The following is a 26,351-nucleotide window of genomic DNA, read 5'->3' as shown; positions in this document are numbered from 1 at the left end:
GCCACTAGCATTGCGGTTGGTACACGCTAAGGGACCAAAGGATTTGAGTTGTGAGTATGGTTTTACTTGGGTAAATTAAAAAAAAAAAAAAAAAGTCTTGGAATCTGGCAATAAAAGCGTCTAAGGCGGCAGAGGCAGTCAACCCAGGCAGGTCTGAGTTAGAACCAGAGAGCTAAGTTTTCAGAAGCGCAGCGGTGTTCAAACGGACTCAGCCTGCCTCGAGGAGGCGTGGGTGCTGGGAGAAGGGCGTGCTCGCCTGAGCCCGGCTCTCGCCGCGGGAAATGGCAGCACCTGGCTCTCCAGGCGTGCCCCGGGGCATGTAGGCAAAGCTGCTCAGCGGGTCCAACCGGGAGCGCGCGTGCAGAACCCTCAGCCGTTCCCCACCGGGGCCCCGGGCCACGCGCTCGGCTCTCCCGCCGCGGGTGCATACGTTTCAGGAAGCGGCGCGTTTCGGCGGCCGCATCCTCAAGTTCCCGCCGGTGAGCGCCGGTTGAGGTCGGGGGGGGGCGGTCTGCAACAGGTCCCCAGGGCACCCCTCGCCCCGGGCCTCGCCGGCGCGCCTCCAAGGCCGGCGCCTTTCCAGACCCGCCCTGTCCCGGGGTCTGTCTGGCAGGCGCGCGGGGCTGCGGGGCCGCCTCTCCGGAAGCCAGCCCGGTGGTCCCCGAAGCCGACTCATAAATCATTTATGAGCCGGGGCGGGGTGAGCCGGGTGGGGGATTGGGGGGGCGAGGAAAGAGCCGGGGGCGGGTGGGCGGAGGCGGCGGCGGCCAGACCTGCAGGACAGCTGGACCCGGCGCGCGGTGAGTAGCCCCTTCGGAGCCCGGAAGGTGTCTGCGGCCCCGACCGGGGGTGCTAAGCGCCCCCCTCCCAGAAAGCCGGGGGTGGGGAAATGGAGGGGGGGGTGGCGAGGGGCACGCTCCGCGACCCCTCTCCCAGCCCCCGGCGCTCTCTCCCCGGCCCGCGGCAGGTGATGCCAGCCCAGAGAGCGGCAGGGGAACCCGAGGGGCTGCAGGGCGAGGTGGACCCCGCGGGAGTTCGGGGCAGGGCGCAGACGCGCGCCAACTTTGCGGGCTGCGTGCTTGGTCTTTCCACGCGGCGGAGAGGAGCCGGCAACTGTTGGTGCGAGCCGGAGATGGAGGCGCGGGCGCGACTCAGACCCCAAGGCCACCGGGTCGCTCTCTGAGGAGGGCGGACCAGGGAGGCGGGTCTGGGGCCTGGGAACTGGTGGTCGGCGAGGGGAGTCCCCGGGGGAGGGGGAGGTTAGTGGAACGAGGGGTGTGGGGCACTGACTCTCCCCGGCTGGATAGGGAGAGGGGTCCCCTTCCTCTGATTTGCTGAAAGGAGTACGGAGTGCGACCGACCAGCACACGTGGGGACTCTGGGGGTGCCGTGGGCGGCCTTGTCGCCGTGCCCACGTGCGAGCGCAGTCACCCCTGGCTTGAAGCATCCCTCAGTCCACTCTGGGCGCGCAGCGCAGGGACCTTCAGCGATTGGCAGACGGAGAACGGGGTGTTGGAGGCGCACCCCGGCCGGTAAGGCGCCGGGGAGGACAACAAAGGGAAGCGTGGACAGAGGAAGAGCTTCACGGTGCCGGGGAGTCGGGGGCCCGAGGTCAGTTTCTCCAACTTCTCTCCGAGAGCGGCGGCGTACCGCTCGGGACCCCTCTCTCACCGGCGACCCCAGTCCACGCCAACCCGCGCCAGCGGCGGCCAAGTTACTCGGCACCCCCCGGTTCCCCCGGGTGGCGAAGGATTCCTGGAGTCTCCGGGCTTCTCGCGCCCGCCGGGCCGGCCGCGCATCCTTTGTCCAGCAGCCCTGGAGAGGCTCCTGGCCCCGGGGGCGAGCGGGCAGGAGGGGGCCCCGGGACGGCGGAGGGTAGCCGGGAAAGGCGGGGGCGAGCGGCGCCGCCAGCGCGGAGTAGCTACAGGTTGTGCCCTGTAGCCCGCGGCAGCTTCTGAAACTCGCTCCTGCCCCGGGGCTTGGAGGAAGGTTTTCCCGGGTTCCGGAGACAGGCAGCTGAGCTTGGTTAAATACAGCAGGTGTGTGATTGGGGTCCTGGAACGTCTCCTCCCCCACCCCAACAGAGACCCCTCCGCCCCCTCCCCCGGAGACTGAACTGTTGGCTGTTCCTGGGTTGCCTGAGCCGGATGACCGTTTTCGAAAGACTTGAATGTAGGCAACTTCCTATTATTCAACGTATGTGAACTTAGGACTTTGGGTGTGCAGCCAGGTCCTGTACCTGTATTCCATCGCCAGCCCTCCCACGCCATTCAAAACCCCATTTTACATTAGCAATGAGAACCACACGGGGACCGTAAACAATTGCTGTCACTCAGGTCATCAGTGAGACTAGAGACTTCCTCCTCTTAAAAGCCAGGGCCCTCTGTTTCCTGGTGCAGTGCCTTTTAATTTAGTTTTCTTAATGTATACCGTTTTTAAAATGAACTTCCTTATGAGTTCCGGGCTTCCCTGATAGCTCAGCTGGTAAAGAATCTGCCTGCAATGCAGGAGACCCCGGACTGATTCCTGGATCAGGAAGATCCACTGGAGAAGGGATAAGCTACCCACTCTGGTATTCTTTCTTGGGCTTCCCTTGTGGTTCCGCTGGTAAAGACTCTACCTGCAATTCGGGAGACCTGGGTTCAATCCCTGGGTTGGGAAGATCCCCTGGAGAAGGGACAGGTGACCCATTCTAGTATTCTGGGCTGGAGAATTCCATGGACTTCATAGTCCATGGAGTCACAAAGAGTGGGACACAACTGAGTGACTTTCACTTTCACTTTCACTTTATGAGTTCCATGCTGGACTATTCCTGTGTATCTAGTGTGGTGAAGCAAAGCGCATCAAAGGACAGGTAGAAAATAATAAAGCAAATACTGTTTTCTTGGGACCATTTCCGGTATGAAGGAAGTCAGTTTGTAGGGATCAAGAGTTCACACTGAGGTTAGTTCAAGGTCAGGATGCATTGTCACAAATGACCAAAAGCAATTCTGCATAATTATAGCAGAAAAGAGACTGGATACTGGGTGGCTTAGTGATGGGACCGAAAGGATGGCTAGCCAGGCTTGGGAGCCCAGAGGAGTGGACTTGGGGCTTGCAGCAGGATTCCTGATGGGTGTATGGCCATGGCTGCCATGAGGCTCTGACTGTGGCTGCTCGCAGGTTGCCATCACTGAAGTAGAAACTGCCTCTGCCGCCCTGTGTCTCATGCACAAGCCCAGAAGTGAGCCTCTGGTTGACTGAGCCTGGGCTCAGTTTGGGTACCTCAGTAGCTTCCCAGGTGGCTGGGGTGGGTTGCCATTTCCTTCTCTAGGGGATCTTCCTGACCCAAGGATTGAACCCAAGTCTCCTGCACTGCAGGCAGACTCTTTACCATCTGAGCCACCAGGGGCTCCTTCCCAGGTGGCACCAGTGGTCAATGCAGGAGACGCAAGAGATGTGGGCTAGATCCTTAGGTCAGAAAGATCCCCTGGAGGAGGGCATGGCAACATGCCCTAGTATTCTTGCCTAGAAAACCCCATGGACAGAGGAGCCTGGCAGACTGCAGTCTATGGGGTCCCAAAGAGTCAGACAGGACTTAGTGACTTAGCATGCACACATCCTTACTGAGTGCCTACTATGTGCCAGGCTCCAAGGGCACCAAGATGGGGAAGTCAGGGGCCCCACAAAGCTACTGGGCTAGGTCACCTCAGTGCAATCAAAGAAAGATGTCTGGGGAGGTTTTGCTTCACGCCTGTTGTTCTGCGGTTGTTTTTGGGAGGAGGGAGGTGTCTTTGGAAAGTGGCATGGATTAGTCAGGAACGGTGTTGGTTCTCAAGCCTTCATTGTCTAAGCACCAGTCACCAAATGAGGGTACTAAAAATGCAGATTAATGGGCCACATATCCAGAAATGCGGTCTGATAATCTCATTTGAAACAAAGACCCAGTTTCACGCTGATGTGGCTCTTGGGTCTGGAGCCATCCTGGGTTTGTGCGGGCAGTTCCCTGGTGGCTCTCAGTGGCTCTTGCTACCGAGTGTGCCAAAGTACCCAGACCTTGAAAGCACAGCAATTCGAACTGAGATGAAAACTTCTTCCTGGTCACCTTGACTTTTATCTGTAATCTATAGTGTTTTATAAGTAATGAGGTTTCAAAATGTTCTTAGAAGTGGCTCCAGAAGTTAAGAGGGACCTCCACTCGGGAGCAGGACGCATGCACCGCTCGGGTGCTGCCCTGACCCAGTGGACGCCCCATCTTTGCCTTCTCTGAGGGATCTCTCCAGCCCGCTCTTCGCTGAGGATGGCTGGAGTCTGTTTACTCACAGCTCTCCCGTGGGCCTCCTGCCGTCTCCCCTCGCTGTTTCTCTCTGTCCCCAGCGGAGCCTTGGTGGCATTACCGGGAAGTCAGCCTTTCTTAGCACCTGAGCTTTTAATCCTTCTAGCTGCTGTGCTCCTGCGTGTCCTCTAGCAGAAAACAAGACGTGTGTGCGGTGTGTGCACATCCGCCTGTGGAGTGTATGCACCTGCTCTGTTGCATGTGTGTTGTGTCTATGTGAGTTGTGTGTCAGTGTGCATGCTCGAGTCGTGTGTGTGATGTGTGTGTGCACGTCCGCCTGTGGAGTATATGCACCTGCTCTGTTGCGTGTGTGTTGTGTCTATGTGAGTTGTGTGTCAGTGTGCGTGCCTGAGTTGTATGTGTGATGTGCGTGCATGTCCGCCTGCCTGCCCGCAGGAGCATGGTCCTATCTGAATAACCACACGCCCCTCCGTCGTATCTTCCTCCTGCCCCGTTCAGCCCCGCAGAGGTGCAGACGGGCTTGGCAAAGGCTGCCTTGCCGTGTCTCCTTCTTCTTCTCTTTTCTCTCTGGGAGAGATTTGGAGATGGAGCAGGGCGCTGATTCGTGGTGGAAACCGTGAAATGCTCAAGCGCTTCCGAGCCCCAGCACAGACTGTTGGCAGGGATCGTCCTTTAGAAACACTGACCCGGATCCCTGTGTGTCTGTGTCCGTGGGTGAGGTGGACCCGGAAGCCTGGGGTCCGTGAGGGTGGCACTGGGCACCTCTGAGGAGCCGGACAGCCCGTGGTTTGATAAGGGGAGAGTCGAGGGTCCTTCCATTGGCAGGTCTGTGTGGACGGGACTGGAGTGGGATGGGGCTTAGAAGATGAGGCGGTACTAAGGGGGCCCCATGTGAATGAACGTCTTCACTCCGGTGGCTTATTACCTCCTGCCTCTGGTCTGGGACTTTCTTTAACTTGGTGGAATATAGACAGGGGGTCGTCTGGCCTCTTGTACAAATGTGTCCATTTCTTGGTGGTCTATTCCTTCATCTTGTGTGTGTTTCTGGAGAAAGTGAAAGAAAGTGAAGTCGCTCAGTTGTGTCCGACTCTTTGCAACCCCATGGACTGTAGCCCACCAGGCTTCTCCATCCATGGAATTCTCTAGGCCAGAATACTGGAATGGGTTGACATTTCCTTCTCAAGAGGATCTTCCTGAACCCAGAGATCAAACCTGGGTCTCCTGCATTGCGGACAGACGCTTTACCGCCTGAGCCACCAGGGAATCCCTATGTGTTTCTGGAGAACCCCATCCTTATTTTGAAAGTTAGTGAGTGTAATACACAAAATAAAGTCAGGGTGCTCCTGACCCCAGAGGAGAAAGGACAGGCAGCTCATCAGCTGCCTTGGGAAGTTAGTTCTCTTTCAAGTCCTCTCGCCCAGTGCCTTGGCACAAGCCAAGCTCTTGGTCTGGATTGTGTGGTTGCCTGCTCCGCAGCTCACACTGAGCTCTGCCTGTGCGCCCACCTTATGCTCAGCTCTGGGGAGAGAAATTCCAGGAGCACGGGGTCCACGCCACCCACACTGGACGCTGGGTTGGGAGCTGATTTCGGTTCCTGATCTTTCTCCCCTTCCCCAGGGGAGGGTGGGGGTCTCCTGCTGCTCAGCCTCTCATCGCCTGGACCCCGAGTCGCCCAGGGGGTGCCTTGAGACGGGGACTCCCATCAGGGCGACCTGGTGAGCGTGCTAGAAAGACAGACACCAGGTCACCCGGCCTTAAAGAGTTTGGTCCTTGCCCTTGAGGCCATGCTCTTCCAGTTTGGGTTGAGGGGAGTGAAGAGATAAAGTTAGATCAGTGAGCGTATTAGTGAGATGAAAGATGGAGTGAAACACGTCTCCAGGAAGGGGGTTGTTGCTGTTTGTTGTTTAGTCGCCGGACTCTTTGTGACCCCATGGACTGTAGCCCGCCAGGCTCCTCTGTCCGTGGGATTTCCCGGCAAGAATACTGGATTGGGTTGCCATTTCCTCCTCCAGGGGATCTTCCCCACCCAGGTCTCTTTCATTGAAGGCGGATTCTTTACCATGGAGCCAGATCACCAAGCACATTAGTAAAATAAAAGACAAAGTAAGACATATCTGCAGAGATGGGGAGAGCAGCCCAAAACTGGAGGAAAAATGAGCACCTTATCTATTGCTGGGGGGCTCTGCCTCTCTGAGACAGAGGGCTCTTGCAGGGAGGGTGTCTCAGAGTTGGGAGAGTCCAGGCTTGGGCCATGAAAGCCACCTACTGGGTGTGACTTCTGGCCCACTGTTAGTCAGCCGTTGCCTTTGGCAAGTCACTGAGATTCTCTGAGTCAGTTTCCTCATCTGTAAAATGGGATAATGCCTTAAGTGAGTTCCTACCTGTGGGCATGTAGAACGTTTTCAGATGTGGTTAAGTGTCAGCTTCTGAGACCGCATAGTCACTCCACTGCCTGGTGTTCCTGGGTCTGGCTCCTGGCGGGGGACCTTGTAGCTTTCCTGCCCCGCGCTTGGAGCAGGCTCTGTGTTTCTTCCCCAGCAGCGGATTAGGCTGAGCGCTTACTCTAAAGCCTGGCAGCCTCTCCACCAGGCGAGCTGCGGGTGCAGGCAGGCTGCAGGCATTAGTGACCCCCCGTCCCTTCTCTCCCTGCCAGGGATGCTGCTTTGATGGACTGAGTCCCCCTCCCCTGCCTGCCGGAGAACTTTCTCTGCTGCCCTTCGCTGCCTGCCAGCCTGGCCAGGAAACTGAGCACACCGTAGGCTCAACCCTCACGACACTTCTGCACAGGAACACGCTCCCGCCGTCCCCAAGGCTTCCAGAACACCCTGACGTGGGCGGCCTCCAGCACCACCTCCAGCACCACCTCCAGCACCACCTCATGTTTGGGGCATCTTGCTAGCCATGGCCCTGCTCCTTGGCTTCCTCCTGCTGCTGGGACTCTGTGAGGACACCCTGTCAGAGGAGCTGTCGTCATCCGGGTACCGTCCTGATGGTTTGGAATTCCAGTTGCCTCCAACCTCCTATCAGACCAGCGACTCTTATGATCCTGGTCTCGCTGGCTTCTTCTTTCAGATTGTACGCTTCTTTGTCCAAATTGTGCAGCCCAATGCTTTCCCTGAAGGTAAGTCCTGAGGGTGGGAAAAGGTAGAATTTGTCTCCTAACACCACTCTCGGGCACACACGCATTAGTGTTGTTAATGACAGCATGATCGGAGGAGGATATATTCTATGTGGTCAAGTATGAGATTCTGAGTGATTGAATTGCACAGGAGCAGAAAGCATTTAGATGGAAGTTAAGAAAATCAAGTGAAATAGGTTGTCAGGAATGTGACGGTAAGAAAATGAAACTGAACTGTGTTGCCATGTTGTTCTTCCCATTCTTCATCCTCTGTCCCTGCCTTTTTTGTTTGTGTTGGTTAGAGAACTGAATTATCCTCAAGTTCCTACCAAAGGTAAAAGGTAGGGTAAAAATGCGAAGTCCCTGCCATCAGATGAGAAGTTAATAATGACCACCCATGCACACTGAAAGTTACAAATTTAACTCTCCACCTACCACGATACGCGGTTTTGACACTGCTTCGGGCCAGGTCTGGTGAACCAAACCTGTTACCTGGGTAACGTGTTTGCTTCAGTTCTAAGAGTCTCAGTCTGAGGACTGGAGGGAGCTCTGCTGGCCTCGTGCAGCTGCTCTGGGTATGTGCCACTGTCTGGCCTTAGCACTGGGGCCAGTCTGTCCTGGGAAATCTTCAGGGTGTGTGTTTTCAGGAACAGGATTATGAAAATGTAAGTGGTCTATGGGAAGTGTCTGCTGTCAGGGTTTGGCAGCCTAAATTTTTATTGATTTAATGTTAGATCTAGCTTAGGCTTGTTCTTTTAACTATGAAGATTTGCATACTGTCATTGATTATTAAGTGTTATAAAATTTGTGGTAGTCTTGATCTTCATCCTAAGATGGTCAGCCATTGTTCATAAGAAGATTATCTGTGAGAGAGAGAGAGGAGAGAGAATGTATTTAGCGAACTTTAGCACCTGTTTCGGAGAAGGCAATGGCACCCCACTCCAGTACTCTTGCCTGGAAAATCCCATGGGTGGAGGAGCCTGGTAGGCAGCAGTCCATGGGGTCGCTCAGAGTCGGACACGACTGAGCGACTTCACTTTCACTTTTCACTTTCATGCACTGGAGAAGGAAATGGCAACCCACTCCAGTGTTCTTGCCTGGAGAATCCCAGGGACGGGGGAGCCTGGTGGGCTGCCGTCTCCGGGGTCGCACAGAGTCGGACACGACTGAAGCGACTTAGCAGCAGCAGCACCTGTTTATATTATGGGCAGTTTATAGATTTTCTTAATATGCATTTACATAGAATTTTTTACATGTATTTGTCTCAGATTAAGCAGTTGAAAAAGTCTGAAGTGTAGTTCTCAAATTTTTTTTAGTTTAAATATCGAATCAGTGGAGTAAATCACTCTGAGCCCTTCCGTCGTAGAAGAGAGTCCTGGGCAAGCACTGGTTACTGTTTACATCACTGCCTAGAAGACTCAACCTGGAAGTCTGAAGGGCAAAAGCAGAAGACACACTGAGTTTATTTATTCATAGTGAACAGAGGTTCACGCTTCTCAACAGATATCTCTTCTTTTATCTTTAGACTTGATGTAAATATAATTGAATAAATACACGGTTGACCAAAAAGTTAGTTGGAGTTTTTCTGTAACATCTTATGCAAAAACCCGAACAAAGTGTTTGACCAGTAAATATCCGGCGGTTCAGTGGTAAAGGATGCACCAGAAAGCGCAGGGGCCCAGGTTCGATCCCTGCGTCGGGAAGATCCCCCGGAGAGGGAAATGGCAGCCCGCTCCAGTGTTCTTGCCTGGAGAATCCCATGGAGGGAGGAGCCTGGTGGGCTGCAGTCCAGGGGGGTCACAGAGAGCTGGACATGACTGAGCACATGTGCAAGCAAGCACAAGTGCCTACGAGTGACTTTAGTCTTGGCTTCTTTTTTATGTAGAAAACCTAGAATTCAGTTGTTTGATATGAATTTGCAACGACTTCTTTAAAAAGATTGTGCAGCCCCCTTGTGTCATTCGGAGGCGGATCACGTAATCAGCTAATCCTGTAATCTCTTTCCATATGGCTATTTTTCTCCCCCTGGGTTTCATAGGAAGACTTCCTCACACTAGTTTCACTAGGGAAAACAGCATTTTTGAAGGTCTTCGTTCGAGTGATCAGGTTAAAAGGTGTCTTATTTCCAGTGCCTTCAAGGGTTTTCACCTCCAAAAACATGATTAGTGTGGAATTTAAATCCTAATGTAATCTTAGGATGTTAGCCTTCCTTGTCCCTTGACCTTCATCAATACTTATTACTTTGGAGAAAGAAGTTCCCAGAAGTAGATCAGAGCAGACTGACACTGCCCCTTTCGAAAAGCTTGTCAGGCTGTTTAGAGGGTATCATAACTGAATTGAGCAGCTGGTGCTTGCAAGTGTTGGCTTTCTTCCACCACTTCCTTACTTACACCCTTCCACTCAGTTACTAACTTACACAGTAGCTTCAAGGTGCTGATTAGCTGCTTTGCAATATAAAGGACACTAGGGCACAGGCGTGGCTTTCTGGGTTTTTCCCCTTTTTCACGTGCCTCTTTTTAAAAATTGAAGTATAGCTGATTTACAGTGTGTGTCAGTTTCCGGGGTTCGTGTGTGTGTGTGTGTGTGTGTGTGTATTTATATACGTATTCTTTTCAGATTCTTTTCCCTAGTTCCCTGTGCTATAAGTGGGTCTTTGTTGTTATCTGTTTTATATACAATAGTCATCACATCCTCCCAAGTGATCCCTCCCTGCCATTCCCCTAAGTAGCCATGGGTTTGTTTTCTGTGTCTGTGGGTCTATTTCTGTTTTGTAAATAAGTTCGTTTGTGTTGTTTTGTTTTAGATTCTACATGTAAATGGTATCATGTGATATTTGTTTCTCTCTGTCTTACTTCACTTAGTGTGATGATCTCCAGGTCCATCCTGCTGCAAGTGGCATTATTTCATCCTTTTTTTATGGCCGAGTAATATTCCACTGTATATATGCACCACATCCTCAGTATCCACTCATCTGTTGATTATTCCATTATATATATGCACCACATCTTTGGTATCTGTTGATGAACACTTAGCTTGCTTTCCTGTCTTCTCTGTTGTGAATGGTGTTGCGGTGATCTTTGGGGCCAGTGCATTTCATGAGCCCCAGAATGAAGGCTGATGTCTTCATAATTTAACATGCAGAGAGAGAGAGAGAGAGAGGTGGATTTTTATGTATTAATGACTTAATACATTAATCAAAACAGGTAACTTCAGGATGAGTCATCTGTGGAGTAACATCTTCACAGAGGATCATATCCCACAGGTCTGTTCTTTCATGTGAGGGAGTAGAAGTGTTTTGGGGGCACAATCCCAGTGCAGGGGCAGAAGAGGAAGGGAGGGCCCTGGAACCCAGCTCCCTCTTCTTGTGCCATAGGATCTGGGTGGTGTTCCAAGTTTACATCCGTGTTCAACCAAAATGGAATACCCAGTTTTGCATTTGGAACTCTCTAAAGAGAAGCACAGAATGTGGTCCACTGGAGAAGGGAATGGCAAACCACTTCAGTATCTTGCTTTGAGAACCCCATGAACCGTATGGAAAGGCAAAATGATAGGATACTGAAAGAGGAACTCCCCAGGTCGGTAGGTGCCCAATATGCTACTGGAGATCAGTGGAGAAATAACTCCAGAAAGAATGAAGGGATGGAGCCAAAGCAAAAACAATACCCAATTGTGGATGTGACTGGTGATAGAAGCAAGGTCCGATGCTGTAAAGAGCAATATTGCATAGGAACCTGGAACGTTAGGTCCATGAATCAAGGCAAATTGGAAGTGGTTAAATGGGATGGCAAGAGTGAACGTCGACATTCTAGGAATCAGCGAACTAAAAGGAACTGGAATGGGTGAATTTAACTCAGGTTACCATTATATCTACTACTGTGGGCAGGAATCCCTTTTAGAAGAAATGGAGTAGCCATCATGGTCAACAAAAGAGTCCAAAATGCACTACTTGGATGCAATCTCAAAAATCACAGAATGATCTCTGTTCATTTCCAAGGCAAACCATTCAGTATCACAGTAATCCAAGTCTATGCCCCAACCAGTAACACTGAAGAAGCTGAAGTTGAACAGTTCTATGAAGACCTACAAGACCTTTTAGAACTAACACCCAAAAAAGATGTCCTTTTCATTATAGTGGACTGGAATGCAAAAGTAGGAAGTCAAGAAACACCTGGAGTAGCAGGCAAATTTGGCCTTGGAATACGGAATGAAGCAGACCAAAGGCTAATAGAGTTTTGCCAAGAAAACGCACTGGTCATAGCAAACACCCTCTTCCAACAACACAAGAGAAGACTCCACACATGAACATCACCAGATGTCAACACCGAAATCAGATTGATTGTATTCTTTGTAGCCAAAGATGGAGAAGCTCTGTACAGTCAGCAAAAACAAGACCGGGAGCTGACTGTGGCTCAGACCATGAACTCCTTATTGCCAAATTCGACTGAAATTGAAGAAAGTAGGGAAAACCACTAGACCATTCAGATATGACCTAAATCAAATTTCTTATGATTATACAGTGGAAGTGAAAAATAGATTTAAGGGACTAGATCTGACAGACAGAGTGCCTGATGAACTATGGATGGAGGTTCATGACATTGTACAGAAGACAGGGATCAAGACCATCCCCATGGAAAAGAAATGCAAAAAGCAAAATGGCTGTCTGGGGAGGCCTTACAAATAGCTGTGAAAAGAGAAGCGAAGAGCAAAGGAGAAAAGGAAAGATACAGGCATCTGAATGCAGAGTTCCAAGGAATAGCAAGGAGAGATAAGAAAGCCTTCCTCAGCAATCAATGCAAAGAAATAGAGGAAAACAACAGAATGGGGAAGACTAGAGATCTCTTCAAGAAAATTAGAGATCCCAAGGGAACATTTCATGCAAAGATGGGCTCGATAAAGGACAGAAATGGTATGGACCTAACAGAAGCAGAAGATATTAAGAAGAGGTGGCAAGAATACACAGAAGAACTGTACAAAAAAGATCTTCACGACCCAGATAATCACGATGGTGTGATCACTGACCTAGAGCCAGACATCCTGGAATGTGAAGTCAAGTGGGCCTTAGAAAGCATCACTACGAACAAAGCTAGTGGAGGTGATGGGATTCCAGTTGAGCTATTTCAAATCCTGAAAGATGATGCTGTGAAAGTGCTGCACTCAATATGCCAGCAAATTTGGAAAACTCAGCAGTGGCCACAGGACTGGAAAAGGTCAGTTTTCATTCCAATCCCAAAGAAAGGCAATGGGAAAGATTGCTCAAACTACCACACAATTGCACTCATCTCACACGCTAGTAAAGTTATGCTCAAAATTCTCCAAGCCAGGCTTCAGCAATATGTGAACTGTGAACTTCCTGATGCTCAAGCTGGTTTTAGAAAAGGCAGAGGAACCAGACATCAAATTGCCAACATCCGCTGGATCATCGAAAAAGCAAGAGAGTTCCAGAAAAACATCTATTTCTCCTTTATTAACTATGCCAAAGCCTTTGACTGTGTGGATCACAATAAACTGTGGGAAATTCTAAAAGAGATGGGAATACCAGACCACCTGACCTGCCTCTTGAGAAATCTGTATACAGGTCAGGAAGCAACAGTTAGAACTGGCCATGGAACAACAGACTGGTTCCAAATAGGAAAAGGAGTACGTCAAGGCTGTATATTGTCACCCTGCTTATTTAACTTCTATGCAGAGTACATCATGAGAAACGTTGGGCTGGAAGAAGCACAAGCTGGAATCAAGATTGCCAGGAGAAATATCAGTAACCTCAGATATGCAGATGACACCACCATGGCAGAAAGTGAAGAGGAACTAAAGAGCCTCTTGATGAAAGTGAAAGAGGAGAATGAAAAAGTTGGCTTAAAGCTCAACATTCAGAAAACTAAGATCATGGCATCCGGTCCCATCACTTCATGGGAAATAGATGAGGAAACAGTGGAAACAGTGTCAGACTTTATTTTTGGGGGCTCCAAAATCACTGCAGATGGTGATTGCAGCCATGAAATTAAAAGACGCTTACTCTTTGGAAGAAAAGTTATGACCAACCTAGATAGCATATTCAAAAGCAGAGATATTACTTTGCCAATAAAGGTCCGTCCAGTCAAGGCTATGGTTTTTCCAGTAGTCATGTATGGTTGTGAGAATTGTACCATAAAGAAGGCTGAGTACCAAACAATTGATGCTTTCAAAGTGTGGTGTTGGAGAAGACTTTTGAGAGTCACTTAAACTGCAAGGAGGTCAAACCAGTCAATCCTAAAGAAAATCAACACTGAGTCTTCATTGGAAGGACTGATGCTGAAGCTGAAGCTGCAGTACTTTGGCCACCTGATGGGAAGAACCGACTCATTGGAAAAGAACCTGATGTTGGGAAAGACTGAAGGCAGGAGGAGAAGGGGATGACAGAGGATGAGATGGTTGGATGGCATCACCGACTCAATGGACATGAGTTTAAGCAAGCTCCAGAAGATGGTGAAGGACTGGAAAACTTGGCATGCTGCAGTCCATGGGGTCGCAAAGAGTGGGATATGACTGAGCGACTGAACAACAGCAAAGAGAAGCACAGGCTGTATCCTGGTAAATACAAGATGGAGAGTTCCTGTGCAGGTGGGGCTTGAGACACAGGCCTGTTCCTGCATAGAAGAAGGGTTTAGCTTAGATTAGACCAGGAAGACAAGCAGGTAAGCATACAGCTCGGCAGAATGTGCTCTAGAACTTGGTCTGGGTATTTCACAAACTCTGCCCTGATCTGAAGCTGCAGGAGAGATGTAGTGTCCTGGGCTTGGCCCACGAAGAAGCGAGTGATGACTTATATTAGGGAGGAATTGTTAGTCTGTTTATTAACCTAGAAAGGGTGTTGATGGCAGAATGTGTATGTGGGGGATGTGGGGATGGGGAGATGGGGAAAGATCGTGCCAGGCAGAGAAAACAGCGTGTCCAGAGAGTGGAGGAGACAGCGGTTCATGGTGGACCATGAGGTGTGTGCATTCATGAGGTAAGTCAGCCAGGGTTGGGGAGCTAGAGCTGGAGGACCCTGACTGGCAGCCCGGGGAGCTTTGTAGGGGGCAGGAAGCTAAGGCAGCATAAGCAAAGGTTGCATTCACTTGGCAAGTGTTGTTGAAAGCCGAGCCTTCTGTGGTGCACTTTCTGGGTGCTGTGAACCAGCCTCGAAGTGGACTTGGGTTTTGGGAAAAGAATCCGACTACAGCTGGTAGGGTAGCTCACAGGGAGGGTGATGAACTAACCTGGGAAGGTGATGGGGCAGACCGAGGCAGCTTTCCTTTACATGCAGGGGGTTTGGTTTAAGTCCTAGGTCTTGCCTGTTGCCTGTTGGGCTAACAATTTTCAGAGCCTCTGTTCTCATAAATGTAGTGTGACTCTATAGCTTTTGTCTGTGAGATTTAAATGAGAAGACGCATGTAAAGCCTATGTTTAAAACCATGCCTGAGAGACACAGAGAAAAATCCTCCATCATATTGTTATTTAGGGCTTCTCTGGTGGCTCAGACGGTCAAGAATCCGCCCACGATGTGGGAGACCAGGTTCAGTCCCTGAGTGGGGAACATCTCTTGGAGAAGGGAATGGCAACTCACTCTGGCATTCTTGCCTGGAGAAGTCCATGGACAGAGGAGCCCGGCAGGCTACAGTCCACGGGGTTGCAAAGAGTGGGACATGACTCAGCAACTAACACATTGACTTTCATATTGTTATTTGCGAGGAAGCATTGACCAAACTTGTTGCCAGAATTATTGTTGGGAAGAATACAGGAAAGAAAAGGTGTCTCCAGGAGGGATCTTTAAAATGTCCTTGCTGCTCTTCCCTTAGGAACATTCTCCGTGGCGATGCCTTGTGAGAAGCAGTTCCGTTACTTTTGAAGGTGGTTGAGCTGTGTCTCCCCAGCAGGCCCCACAGCAACAGAGCTGGTCTAGAAGCCACGACTTGGATCCAGCGCTGGTTTACAAAGTAGTCTCTACTCCCACAAAGTGTCTGCATCTCATGGGTGCTTGTTTTTCTCTGTTTTTTTCCCCCCCTGCTATCCCCAGGGTCTGCTGGAAGGCATACTGTGCACCATGGCAGCTTGTTTGAATCCCCCACCAACTTTGAGACGTGGATGGTGATCTTATTTCTATTTCTTACAGCCCCTTTTACAGATTGGAAAACTAGGTGAGGATGAGATTACAGGTTCAAAGCATACAACTAGCCAGTGGCAGGTTGAGAACCCCGTGTCTCCAGGACTAGTTATTTCTGCCGTATTCTACAGCTTACTTGGTGGGTAATTTTTTTCCGTTTTGTTTTGGCCAGGCTATGCCACACACAGGATCTTAGTTCACCAACCAGGGACTGAACCCATGCCCTCTGCACTAGAAGCGCAGAGTTATAACCGCCGTAACACCAGAGAAGTCCCTCCCTTTTATTTTAATAATAGCACTTTTAAACTGATTGCGAGTCACAGTGAAAAGTAGTGACTTGTCCACTGGCAGCGGGCACTGCAGGAGATTATCTGGTGTGGATGGTGAGCAGTGCCTTTCCGGTTTCGTGTGCCTGTGATAAACTTGGCAGAAATCCTGACCCACGTCAGAGCCTTTCTAATGGAGCAAACCAAAAACCCTCCTCTGCTTTTATTTTCATAAAATTATTGTCTACTCTGTTTTAGTACATTTTAAAATTAGATTTGAGGATGAGTGACCTATTTCTAGGCCTTTCCCAGGTGGCGCTCGTGGTAAAGAACCCACCTGCCAATGCAAGAGACGTAAGAGACTCGGGTTCGATCTCTGGGTCGGGAAGATCCTCTGGAGGAGGGCATGGCAACCCACTCCAGTATTCTTGCCTGGAGAATCACATGGACAGAGGAGCCTGGAGGGCTACAGTCCATGGGGTCATAAAGAGTCAGACACGACTGAGCGACTGAGCCCACACACACACACGACCAACTTCCAGCAGCCTTTTAGGCTCATCCGATTTGCTCCCGGGAGGGGTGGTGTGGGGTGGACTTGCGTAAGTGGTGGGAGTGGAGTAGAGGGAGGCGCTGAGCTTGGTGTCCGAGGACTTTGGTGCCATCAGACTGAGCACCGCGAGTCTGTCTGTTGTAGGTGATAAAAACCTATTCGTAAAGGCGGTCCAGAAAGGGATTTATCAACAATAGTATCTTAGTGCATAACTCAGGGGACCGTGTTCAGTATCTCATAATAAACCAAGATGGAAAAGAACATGAAAAAGAATACATATATGTCTTTATATCTGTGTATTCCGAATCACTGTGCTGTACATCAGAAACTAACACAGCATTGAAAATCTGTAGTGAATACTTCAGTTAAAAAATTTTGTTTTTCCAGAGGGGGTTTAATCATCGGAACTCCGGGTTACTTCGTAACACTTGAGGGGCTGGGGACAGATTCAGTCAGCAGGGACTCTGCCCGCCCCCTTCCTCGGCTCCTCCCTGCCTGTGGCCTCTTCCTTCCTTCTCCTTCTCATCCTCACCTCTGGGTTCCCCCATCCCCTCAGTCCTCATGGTGGCACTCCAGGCTGCCAGCCTCATCGGTTTCAGGCCAGCTTCCTAGAGAATCGCTGGACACTCTCTCTTTCTGTCTCTTTTTAAGTCTCAATCCCAGTGCTGCCTGGGGTCAGTCGCCAACCATGGGCCCATGGGGGTACCCGTGCCCACAGTCACACCACACATGGGCCTGGCGCTGAGAGCCATCACAGCCCCAAGGCATCACAGGCAGGGAAGCTGGTTTTCAGGAAAGGAGTGGTCGGGCAGATGGCCCAATAGGTGTGTCTGTGCCAACGTCCCCTAGAGTCAGGGCGCTGTATTATATCCAGCACCTGCGTGTTCCCCCTTTATCAGACAGAGCCAGCACTGTCTCCTTCAAATCACGCGGATGCGTGTTGGCAGTGCGCCCGGCCGTAAATAAGGTCGTGGAGGGAAATGATGACATGAATCGATCCTCTCTCCCTGGTGTCACTCACTGTGCTGGGCAGTCTACCATCACTTTGCATCCTAACAGTGACAACAGCCAACAGCCACGATGGGCCTGCTTCTGGGGATTTGAACAGCTCAGCAATCTGTGAGCTGGGGACTGTTAACCTCATTTATTCAGAAGAGGAAGCTGAGGTCCCGAGAGCTAGCTAGTTGACCAGGGTCTCACAGCGAGCCAGTGGCAGAGCCAGGGCTGCTGGGTTGGATGTCCAGGCTCATAGTTGCCGCTTGTGTTTTGCTAATAAAGAAAGGGAGACCCAGGGAGGGAGGTTGAAGGACTGCTCCAAGGTCACACACGCCAATGGCTCAGGGACCACGCCAGGAGCTGACCCAGGGCACTGTGAGCTCATGTCTCCTCCATGGGCTTCCTGGAAGGAGGCGGGTCTGGAGAGTGTGTGTAACGGGCACTCCACTGATCCATCTGATGGGTCTCTTAGTACAGCTTTCATACTATGGACTTGAAAAGCAAGGCCTCTGTTGACTGTCTTCCCATAAGCTTGTCCACGAAGTGTGTGCCAGTCCCATGGAAGACATGAGAAGGCGAGCTTCCTGGTCTCCAGCGATGATGTCCTCTTCAAGGCCTTCAGGTACACGCAGGAAATGAGAGATTAAGTATGTAGTGTTAGCCGCTCAGTCGTGTCCAGCTGTTTGCAACCCCGTGGACTGTAGCCCCCCCAGGCTCCTCCGTCCATGGGATTCTCCAGGCAAGAATACTGGAGTGGGTTGCCATGCCCTCCTCCAGGGAATCTTCCCCACCCAGGAGCGAACTCGGGTCTCCTGCATTTCAGGCGGATTCTTTACCATCTGAGCCATAGAATGTCAATAAAGAGAGGCCCTTTCACCCCAGCAGCTGTGGGATGAGACCCACATGGTGGGAGACATCACTTGTCCACGGAGTGGGAGAGAAGTTCTAAGATAGACACCCTAGAGAAGCAGCTGTCCACCATGATCTGGAAGTGCTGGGGCAAAAGCAGAGAGATGTTACCGGAGGGGTGGCCCCAGGCCAGCCTGTCGTGTCCCCTCTGCTGGGCTGGAGTCTAGATTCAGAGATGAGCCCGACAGGTCTTGTTGCTGTTGCCTTTTTGGCCACATTACCCAGCTTGTGGGGATTTTAGCTCCCGGATCAGGGATTGAACCTGCAGCTCCTGCCTTGGAAGTGTGGAGTCTTAACCCCCGGACCACCAGCAAAGTCCTGAGCCTGACATTTGAGTGGTGGTGAAGAGTCTGCACTCTAGAGCCACTGGCTGGGTTTGAATTCTGGCTCCTGTGTTGACGAGCTGTGTGACCTTGGGCATGCATGACTCGTTGGAAAAGACCCTGATGCTGGGAAAGATTGGAGGCAGGAGGAGAAGGGGACGACAGAGGAGGAGATGGTTGGATGGCATCACCGACTCAATGGACATGAGTTTGAGCAAGCTCCAGGAGATGGTGAAGGACAGGGAGGCCTGGCGTGCTGCACTCGGTGGGTTTGCAAAGAGTCGGACACGACTGAGCGAGTGAACAACAACAGATCAGCAGTGAGCTAGGCACCTGGTGCTCTTTGGAGAGATGGTGCTGCCTGTATCTCCCTGCTCTCAAAAGGCTGACGTTGAGCCAGCAGCCTCTGCCTCAGCAGTCAGCTGCAAGGCTGGAAGGCTGGTCCCTGCTGACTGCCAAGCATGAACAGTGCCCATGACTTCCGGAGGAGGGACTCGTGCTGGTGAGCCATTGTAGAAGACTTCCTGGAGGAATAGCGTTTGGGCTGAGCTGTGTGGGTGTGGAGGAGCTCAGAGAGCAGAGTGGAGCGCTCCTGGTGCCCAAGCAGAGAGGCCAGAATGATGGGAGATGAGACAGGGGCTGGAAGGACGGGGCCCAGAGAGCAGGGAGCCCAGAGCCCTCCATATCTGGGAGGTTGTCAGGCTCCTAGCTTGGGGAGGAGCTTATGGGCAGATGGCAGACTGGCTCTGGAATGTTGGCCGACGTGCCTGCACGGGGTCTGATAGATAGTGGAAGGTGGGCATTGCTCAGTAAACCTGTCACCCCAGCCCGAGCTGCAGGAAGGAGGCCATGGGGTGGGGTGGGGTGGGGTGTGCACAGCCCATTGAGGCTGTTCTTGGGAATTCTCATGTTCACGTGGACACTGGTGGCCTAGCTCAGTGCTACTCGAGGTGTGGCCTTCAGACCAAAAACATCAGCCTGACCTGGGAGTTTGTAAGCTATGCTTGGGCTCCACCTGCTAAATCAGGGGTCGCAAAGATTCAGACATGGCTAAAGGGATCTGGTGGCAGCAGCAGCCTCCTTGCTGTGTCCTCATTTGGTGGAGAGAGAGAAGGTTCTGGTCTGTCCCTCTCTTTCTTTTTTTATAATAAATTAATTTATTTTGCTGCACCAGGTCTTGGTCACGGCACGCGGGGTCGTCTGTGTTCATCGTGGCAGGCAGGATCGTTTTTAGTGCTGCAGGCGGACTCTTTGTTATGGCATCTGGTTCCCCAGCCAAGGCGCGAACCTGAGCCGCCTGAATTGAGAGCTTGGAGGCTTGGCCAGCAGACCACCAAGGGAAGTCCCTTGTCTCTTCCTTTTCTTTCGAGGACATTAATCCCCCCATGAGCCCATCCTCATAACTTCGTCTAAATGGATCACCTCCCACAGACCTCACTTCCAAACTCCTGCATACTCAGGGTTAGGGATTCAGTCTATGAATTTGGGGTGACTCAGTCCATAGCAGGGCCTTAATACATAGTGCTGCAATGAAGATTCCTGTATGTGTCTTTTGTGATTATATATTCACATAATATATTCACATAATATATATGAATTGGGATGAATTCATATATGAATGAATTGCTGGGCCACAGGGTAAACATGTTTTTTCACCTTTACTAATACTACCAAACAGTTTTCCAAAGTCAGTAAACCAACTCAATCCTTATTTTTTTTTAAATATGGAGAAATTCAAATACGTACGCAAGTAGAAAGGCCCTCATCACCCATCACCCTAGATTCTGCAACTCAACCCATGACCAGTCTTATTTCTGCATCTACCCAATCCTCACTCCCTTCATTTGGCAACAAATTCCAGTTTTCCTATAATTTCCTCTGTAAATATTTCAGTGTAGTTCTTTAAAAATAAAGACTTCATGCTGTTATAGTGTAGAAAGTCAGCAGTAGATCTTCGGTATAATAAAATATCCAGGAAATGTTCAGATTTCTTGATTGTCTCATAAATGCAGTTTTTAGAGCTGTTTGTTTGAACTGGGATCCCGATGATGCCAGCACACTGCAGTTGTTAACGTGTCTCTCTCTGTCCGTTTTTACCTTGCACAATGCCCGGCCGTGTCTTCCCCCCTGTCTTGCAATTCATTTGTTGAAGAACTTAGTTACTGTTCTAGTAGTATTTCCCATGGGCTGAATTTTGCCGATTCCATCTTCACGGTGTTCTTTACATGTTTCTCTGTCATCTACATCTCGTATAAACTAAGACTTGTAGAGCTCAGATGCAGATTTGTTTTGGGAGAAAGAACAGTTTATAGATGGTGTTGACATCTGGTTATCTCTCCTTTTGATGATGTTAGCAGCACAGATGGTCACCATCTATATTCACTCATTCATAACCCATCCAGTCCTTTCAAAATGGTTTGTAAACAGGCTCTCAAGTACATTGGAACTCTTCAGAAAAAACACAGATTTCTTTGCATATTCTGTAACTTGAATTGTTCACTGAACATTTTATGGCAGACATCTCTTCTCGTCTGTTCCTGTAAGTTGTGTTGCCTAAAATAAAAACTCTTCTAAAGTAAGGAACCTAAAATGTTCATTCACCAATCTTCTGATGTAGGGTCAAGGCGTACATTTTTAAATTATGAGTTCATTGCTTACAGCTCAGCATCAATTAGTGTCTCCGATGTAAACAGCGTCCACGACGCATCCTCCATAATTTTTGGTTCTTTGTTTTGATTTCTTTGATGCGGAGCAAAACAGAGTTCAGAGCTCTCGATTTTCAGTCTGGTTTTTCTTCCGCAGACTTTTACAGTTTACTCACATGTATTTCATCCAATGAACTGGCCTTTACTAAGTCTTTATAGAACATTAGACTTAGTTTTCAAAGCTCATTCTTTTCATGTTCATATTTCCTCAGTTTGTGTAATGTTTTAATCACACATTTCTTAATATTTAGTTACTTATTATATATGGAGAGGCAGAAAGAAACTTGAAAGCAAACCCAGGGTTATGGGTTGCATTGTCCCTCCCACAGTTAGTACATTGAGGTCCTGACCCCCAGTACCCCAGAATGTGACCTTGTTTGGGGGTAGGGTTCTCCTGGAGTAGTGTGGGCTCCTCATCCCCTGGGACCAGTGTCCTTGTGAAAAGGAAAAGCTGGGGACATATCCAGACCCAGGGAGGATGCCACGTGAAGACTGGAGTCACGGTGCCACAGGCAAAGGAAGTACCAGAGCTAGGTGAGATCTAGAACTGGTCTGTCCTGAGCATCTTCTCAGGGAGTGCCTTGACACCCTGATTTCAGACTTCCAGCCCCCAGAAGCGTGGGACAATAAATTTCTGCTGGTTAAGCCACTCTATTGTGGTCCTTTTTTTAAAACACTATTTTAAAATTCATTTTTGGCTGCACTGGATAAAGACACAAAGATACAACAAATTCATCTTTGTTTCTGCACGCGGGCTGTCTCTAGTTGTGGCGAGCGGGGGCTGCTCTCTAGTTCTGGCGCGTGGGCATCTCACTGAGGGGGCTTCTCTTGTTGCGGAGCACAGGCTCAGGTGCCTCCCGGCACGTGGGATCTTCCCAGGCCAGGGATCAAATCTGTGTCCCCTGCACCAGCAGCTGGATTCGTAACCACTAGACCACTGGGGAAGCCCCCATTGCAGTGCTTTGTTACAACAGCTCTAGCAAACCCGTCTGGACGAGTGGACTGGTGTTTGCAGAGGACCGAGGGCAGGGGTGTGCCTTCATGGTGATGGCTGATCCACAGCCGTGTTCTCTGAGGGTGGGATTGATGTCTGGGTCCTCTGCTCAGCTGCAAAGTGGGGTTTAGCTCCAGAATCTCCACCGTCCATTTGTACACTCACACCATCCTTGCCTTGAATTCATGAAGATTCAGCTTTACGTGTTGAAGAGTAAGAAAAAGACAGAGAAGTGGCTTAAGCAGTACAAATGTTTCTTCCTACAGCGGTGCAGTTGCATTATGTAGTATGGAGCTGCCTTCTGCATCAGTGCTTTAAAGAAAAACTCACTGCTTGCTTGAGACAAGACTTGAGGGGCTTTCATGAATAATTCTCTTTCTACCTGTTTTTTTGTTTCCTACACCTCCTGCTTGACCTTGAGGACCTCACCCCCTGGAGATCAGACACCTCATTCTGTTGCCTCCTTCCCTCCCCTGGCCTTCCGGCAAACTCCTTCTGTTTCTTTAAAACTGTCTTCATGTGATACCTGTTCTGGAAATCTGGTCACACTCCTCTCATCATTTGGTTTGTTTTATTTCGGTGTCTTTGTATTTTGTGCACTTTTCCTATTGCATGTTTAGCACTGCCTTTTAATAGTTTGCTGTCTTAGGTTATAGAGCTACTGATGCTAACAGTGCCTGGCATATTGGAGATCCTTCATCAACAGATGAGTGGATAAAGAAGATGTGGTATACACACACATGCACACACACAATGGAGTATCACTTAGCCATGAAGAAAAATGAAATTTGGTCATTTTCAACCACATGGATGGACCTGGAGGGCATTGTGTAAGTGCAGTAACTCAGACAGAGAGAGACAAATAATGTATGATATCACTTATATGTGGAATCTAAAAAAAAAACTCAACAAACTAGTGAATATCATGAAACAGAAGCAGACTTCCAGAGTCAGAGAGTAAACTAGTTACCGGTGGGGAGAGAGGGGAGGGGCTGTAAAATGGTGGGGGGATGGGAGGTACAAACCATTAGGTGTAAGATGGGCTCAGCCGTGCATTGTGCAACACAGGAAACAGAGCCAATATGTTGTCATAACCGTAAATGGAACAGAACCTTTAAAAATTGTATAAAAATAAATTTAAGAAATTAAACAATAGAATCCTAAAAGCCAAGTTCTTCTTGAGTAGGATTTTAAAAAATACCTAAATAATTTTAAAACTAGAAGAAAAAGGTTGGAGAAGACCCCAGGGCAGTGGCTTAGGTGAGAGAAGTCTCTGCAGCCCTTCCAGGAGAGGGCTGACCCATTCACAGGAAGCAGCTTGAAAGAGAGACGGGCTTCTGTTTGGTAATTCTTCAGGAGGAAATTTTGGAGTCAGCGCTGTGGACCAAAAGGTGGGGGTGACCTAATTTCTTTTGTGTTTGACATTGTCAAACACAGGACAGGAATCTGTAAGTCCTTGTCCAATTATTTGAAAATATTTAATATTTTAATAATGTAATTGACGGGATTACTGACTCAGTATGACATGTTTACTGACGGAGATGAAGGCTGTCTCCCAACCTGGTTGGCAGTAAATAGCCTTGTATCCCGGAGAGGAGGAGGTTGTGTGCGTTCTAATATCCTCGTGGAGGTTGGCTGACCCAGAAGCTCAGCCTAATGAGCTTTGGACAGCAGGCCTCTGGAAGGGCGATTGATTGTGACATGTGCGCTTAACGTTGCAAGGCTACTGTGCTATAGAACGACGGAATACTCGGAAAGCCTGCTTCGCAAGGAACTGCCTTTCTGTAAGGTCATTCCAAATCTAACTGGAATTTAGTGCAATAGCAATAAAGCAGAGTCGAGATGAACATCTACTCTGAAATTAACAGCTGACTTCAGAAATGCATGCTTCCCGAGTATTGCGTTGTGATCACAGACACAAACCAGTCTCCTAAAGAACCAGCTTGCTCAAAGGCAGACCCATGGTTCCGCTGTGAGCATGTGTATCGGATCCGTGCACTTCTCTGTCCGGGCGTTCTCCCTCTCTGAGGCCACCCATCACCTGGACCCTGTGGATGCTTCAGCTCAGAGAGTGGGGAGGGCGTACACGGTAGCCTCCAGAGGACCATAACAGTTCGCACCAGCTGCCTCCCCCGTCCTCCTGGAACACACCCCACGAGGTCCTGCCATGACCCTTGGCCTCTGACTGCTCTCTTTGCATGGACCTTTCTTCTGCATGGCTTGCTTCTCACATCGCTTGGTCTTTGCTCGGATGTCATCTCCGTCTCTGGCCACGCTGCCTAATTGAATACCCCTCTCCCCAGTCCTGACCTTGCTTCATCTTTCTGTCTGGCACATATAGTGGGGTTCTAGTATGACCAACCTAGAGAGCATATTAAAAAGCAGAGACATTACTTTGCCAACAAAGGCCCATCTAGTCAAAGCCATGTTTTTCCAGTGGTCATGTATGGATGTGAGGGTTGGACCATAAAGAAAGCTGAGCACCAAAGAATTGATGCTTTTGAACTGTGGTGTTAGAGAAGACTCTTGAGAGTCCCTTGGACTGCAAGGAGATCCAACCAGTCCATCCTAAAGGAGATCAGTTCTGGGTGTTCATTGGAAGGACTGATGTTGAAGCCGAAACTCCAATACTTTGGCCACCTTATGCGAATAACTGACTCATTGGAAAAGACTCTGATGCTGGGAAAGATTGAAGGCAGGAGGAGAAGGGGACGACAGAGGATGAGATGGTCGGATGGCATCACCGACTCCATAGACATGAGTCTGAGTAAACTCCAGGAGTTGGTGATGGACAGGGAGGCCTGGCGTGTTGCAGTCCATGGGGTCACAAAGAGTCAGACACAACTGAGTGACTGAACTGAACTGAGTAAACATCTCTTATCTTGCTGATCTGCATCTTGAAGGGTGAGACTCTTGGGCTCACCTCTTCCGTGCTGTTTCCCCAGAGCCCAGAAGAGCGTACCCGGGACATACACAGCAAGTGCTCCTTAAATGTTTGTTGTGTTCGCACCCGTGGATAAGCTCTTGTATACCGCCGCAGCCCGCCCTGCCCCCGCTGGCCTGTTAGTAACCAGAAGCTCTCCACGTTCTTTCCTGTCAGTGGTGGCTTTGCACGTGGCATGCCTTCCATCTCAACATTTCTCATCTTGGTGGGTGGCTGGTTCCTTCATCTCTGCCAAGTCTCGCCTGCCTGTGTTTCCTCCTCCGATGGTGACCTTCCCAGATGCACAACAGCAAGCTGCCTCCTTGCTTTTCCTTCTCGACTCAGTGCTGCCTCGTCCCAGCCCCTCATCCTGCAGGAGCCCCCTCTGTGAGCACCATCCCGATCATCCCCATCCCCTTCTTCTTCTCTTCCATCTCGATTCTCTTCTGGCAAAACTTCAAATCTGATCGCCCCACTTTCTGGTTACTCCATCTTACGTCTGTGTCAGAGCAACTCACTGCTTCTAAGAAACATTGAGACTGTGCCTACAGGACTCGCTTTAAATGTGTATCCACAGACCTCCAAACACAGCACACCCCTGGCAGTCCAGACATGGGTAAATTCCCTTCCTATTTGCATATTCTCTCTTGAATATGCAAGAACCTCGTACTTCATGGAGAAAATGGGTGGAATCACATGGGAAATAACTTATCCCTCCGTACTTTTATTTCCAATTTTTTGCTAGACTTAATCAGGCATTTAGAATTGTTTTCCCTAGAGTTAACAATCAAAAGCTAGTTTTGGAAAGGACTATCAACTTACCAGAAGGTCGTGAAATGGTTGACGCCACCACCAGTAACGTGTTGGACATTTTTAAGATGGAATTAATTGCATCTCATTACTTCATGTTTCTGATCACTGGGAAGGTTGATTGTTTTCCCACCTGTTTGTTTCCTTTTCGAGGAGTTTGTCTGTGAAATGCCTTCTGCCGGGTTGTGTCTCAGAGTCAGTCTTTTTAATACTGATTCCATGTCAGCAGGTCCTTATACAGACATACTTTGCCTCATTTCTTTATTTCAGTTGGCATTAGGTCATTGGTTTTGGGGAACTTATTTGGGGCAACCATCGGGTCAGAAATAGTCATCCAGTTTCATTGTTCCATTTTGTAGGTG

At 49.7% G+C, this 26,351-nt stretch overlaps 1 protein-coding gene across 11 annotated transcripts in view; it reads left to right on the top strand.

Moving 5' to 3' along the window:
- The window catches only part of PROM1 (prominin 1), a 148,515-nt gene that overhangs the window by 25,429 nt on the left and 96,735 nt on the right, over positions 1 to 26,351 (top strand). For 4 of the 11 annotated variants that reach the window (XM_070791836.1, XM_070791835.1, XM_070791832.1 and 1 more), the window contains exon 3: positions 6,930 to 7,397. The exons of 1 other annotated variant lie outside the window; for it this stretch is intronic. In XM_070791836.1, the coding sequence (XP_070647937.1) occupies positions 7,178 to 7,397 (220 nt within the window). In that variant the 5' untranslated portion in view covers positions 6,930 to 7,177. Of the gene's footprint in view, positions 1 to 345; positions 480 to 693; positions 801 to 1,293; positions 1,612 to 2,150; positions 2,173 to 6,929; positions 7,398 to 26,351 lie in introns of those variants that run through there. 6 more of the 11 variants (XM_070791831.1, XM_019963121.2, XM_070791833.1 and 3 more) reach the window with 6 other exon arrangements.

Source organism: Bos indicus, chromosome 6 (assembly GCF_029378745.1).
Source record: "Bos indicus isolate NIAB-ARS_2022 breed Sahiwal x Tharparkar chromosome 6, NIAB-ARS_B.indTharparkar_mat_pri_1.0, whole genome shotgun sequence".
Lineage (NCBI taxonomy): Eukaryota > Metazoa > Chordata > Mammalia > Artiodactyla > Bovidae > Bos > Bos indicus.
This window is presented reverse-complemented; position numbering and strand designations above follow the sequence as displayed.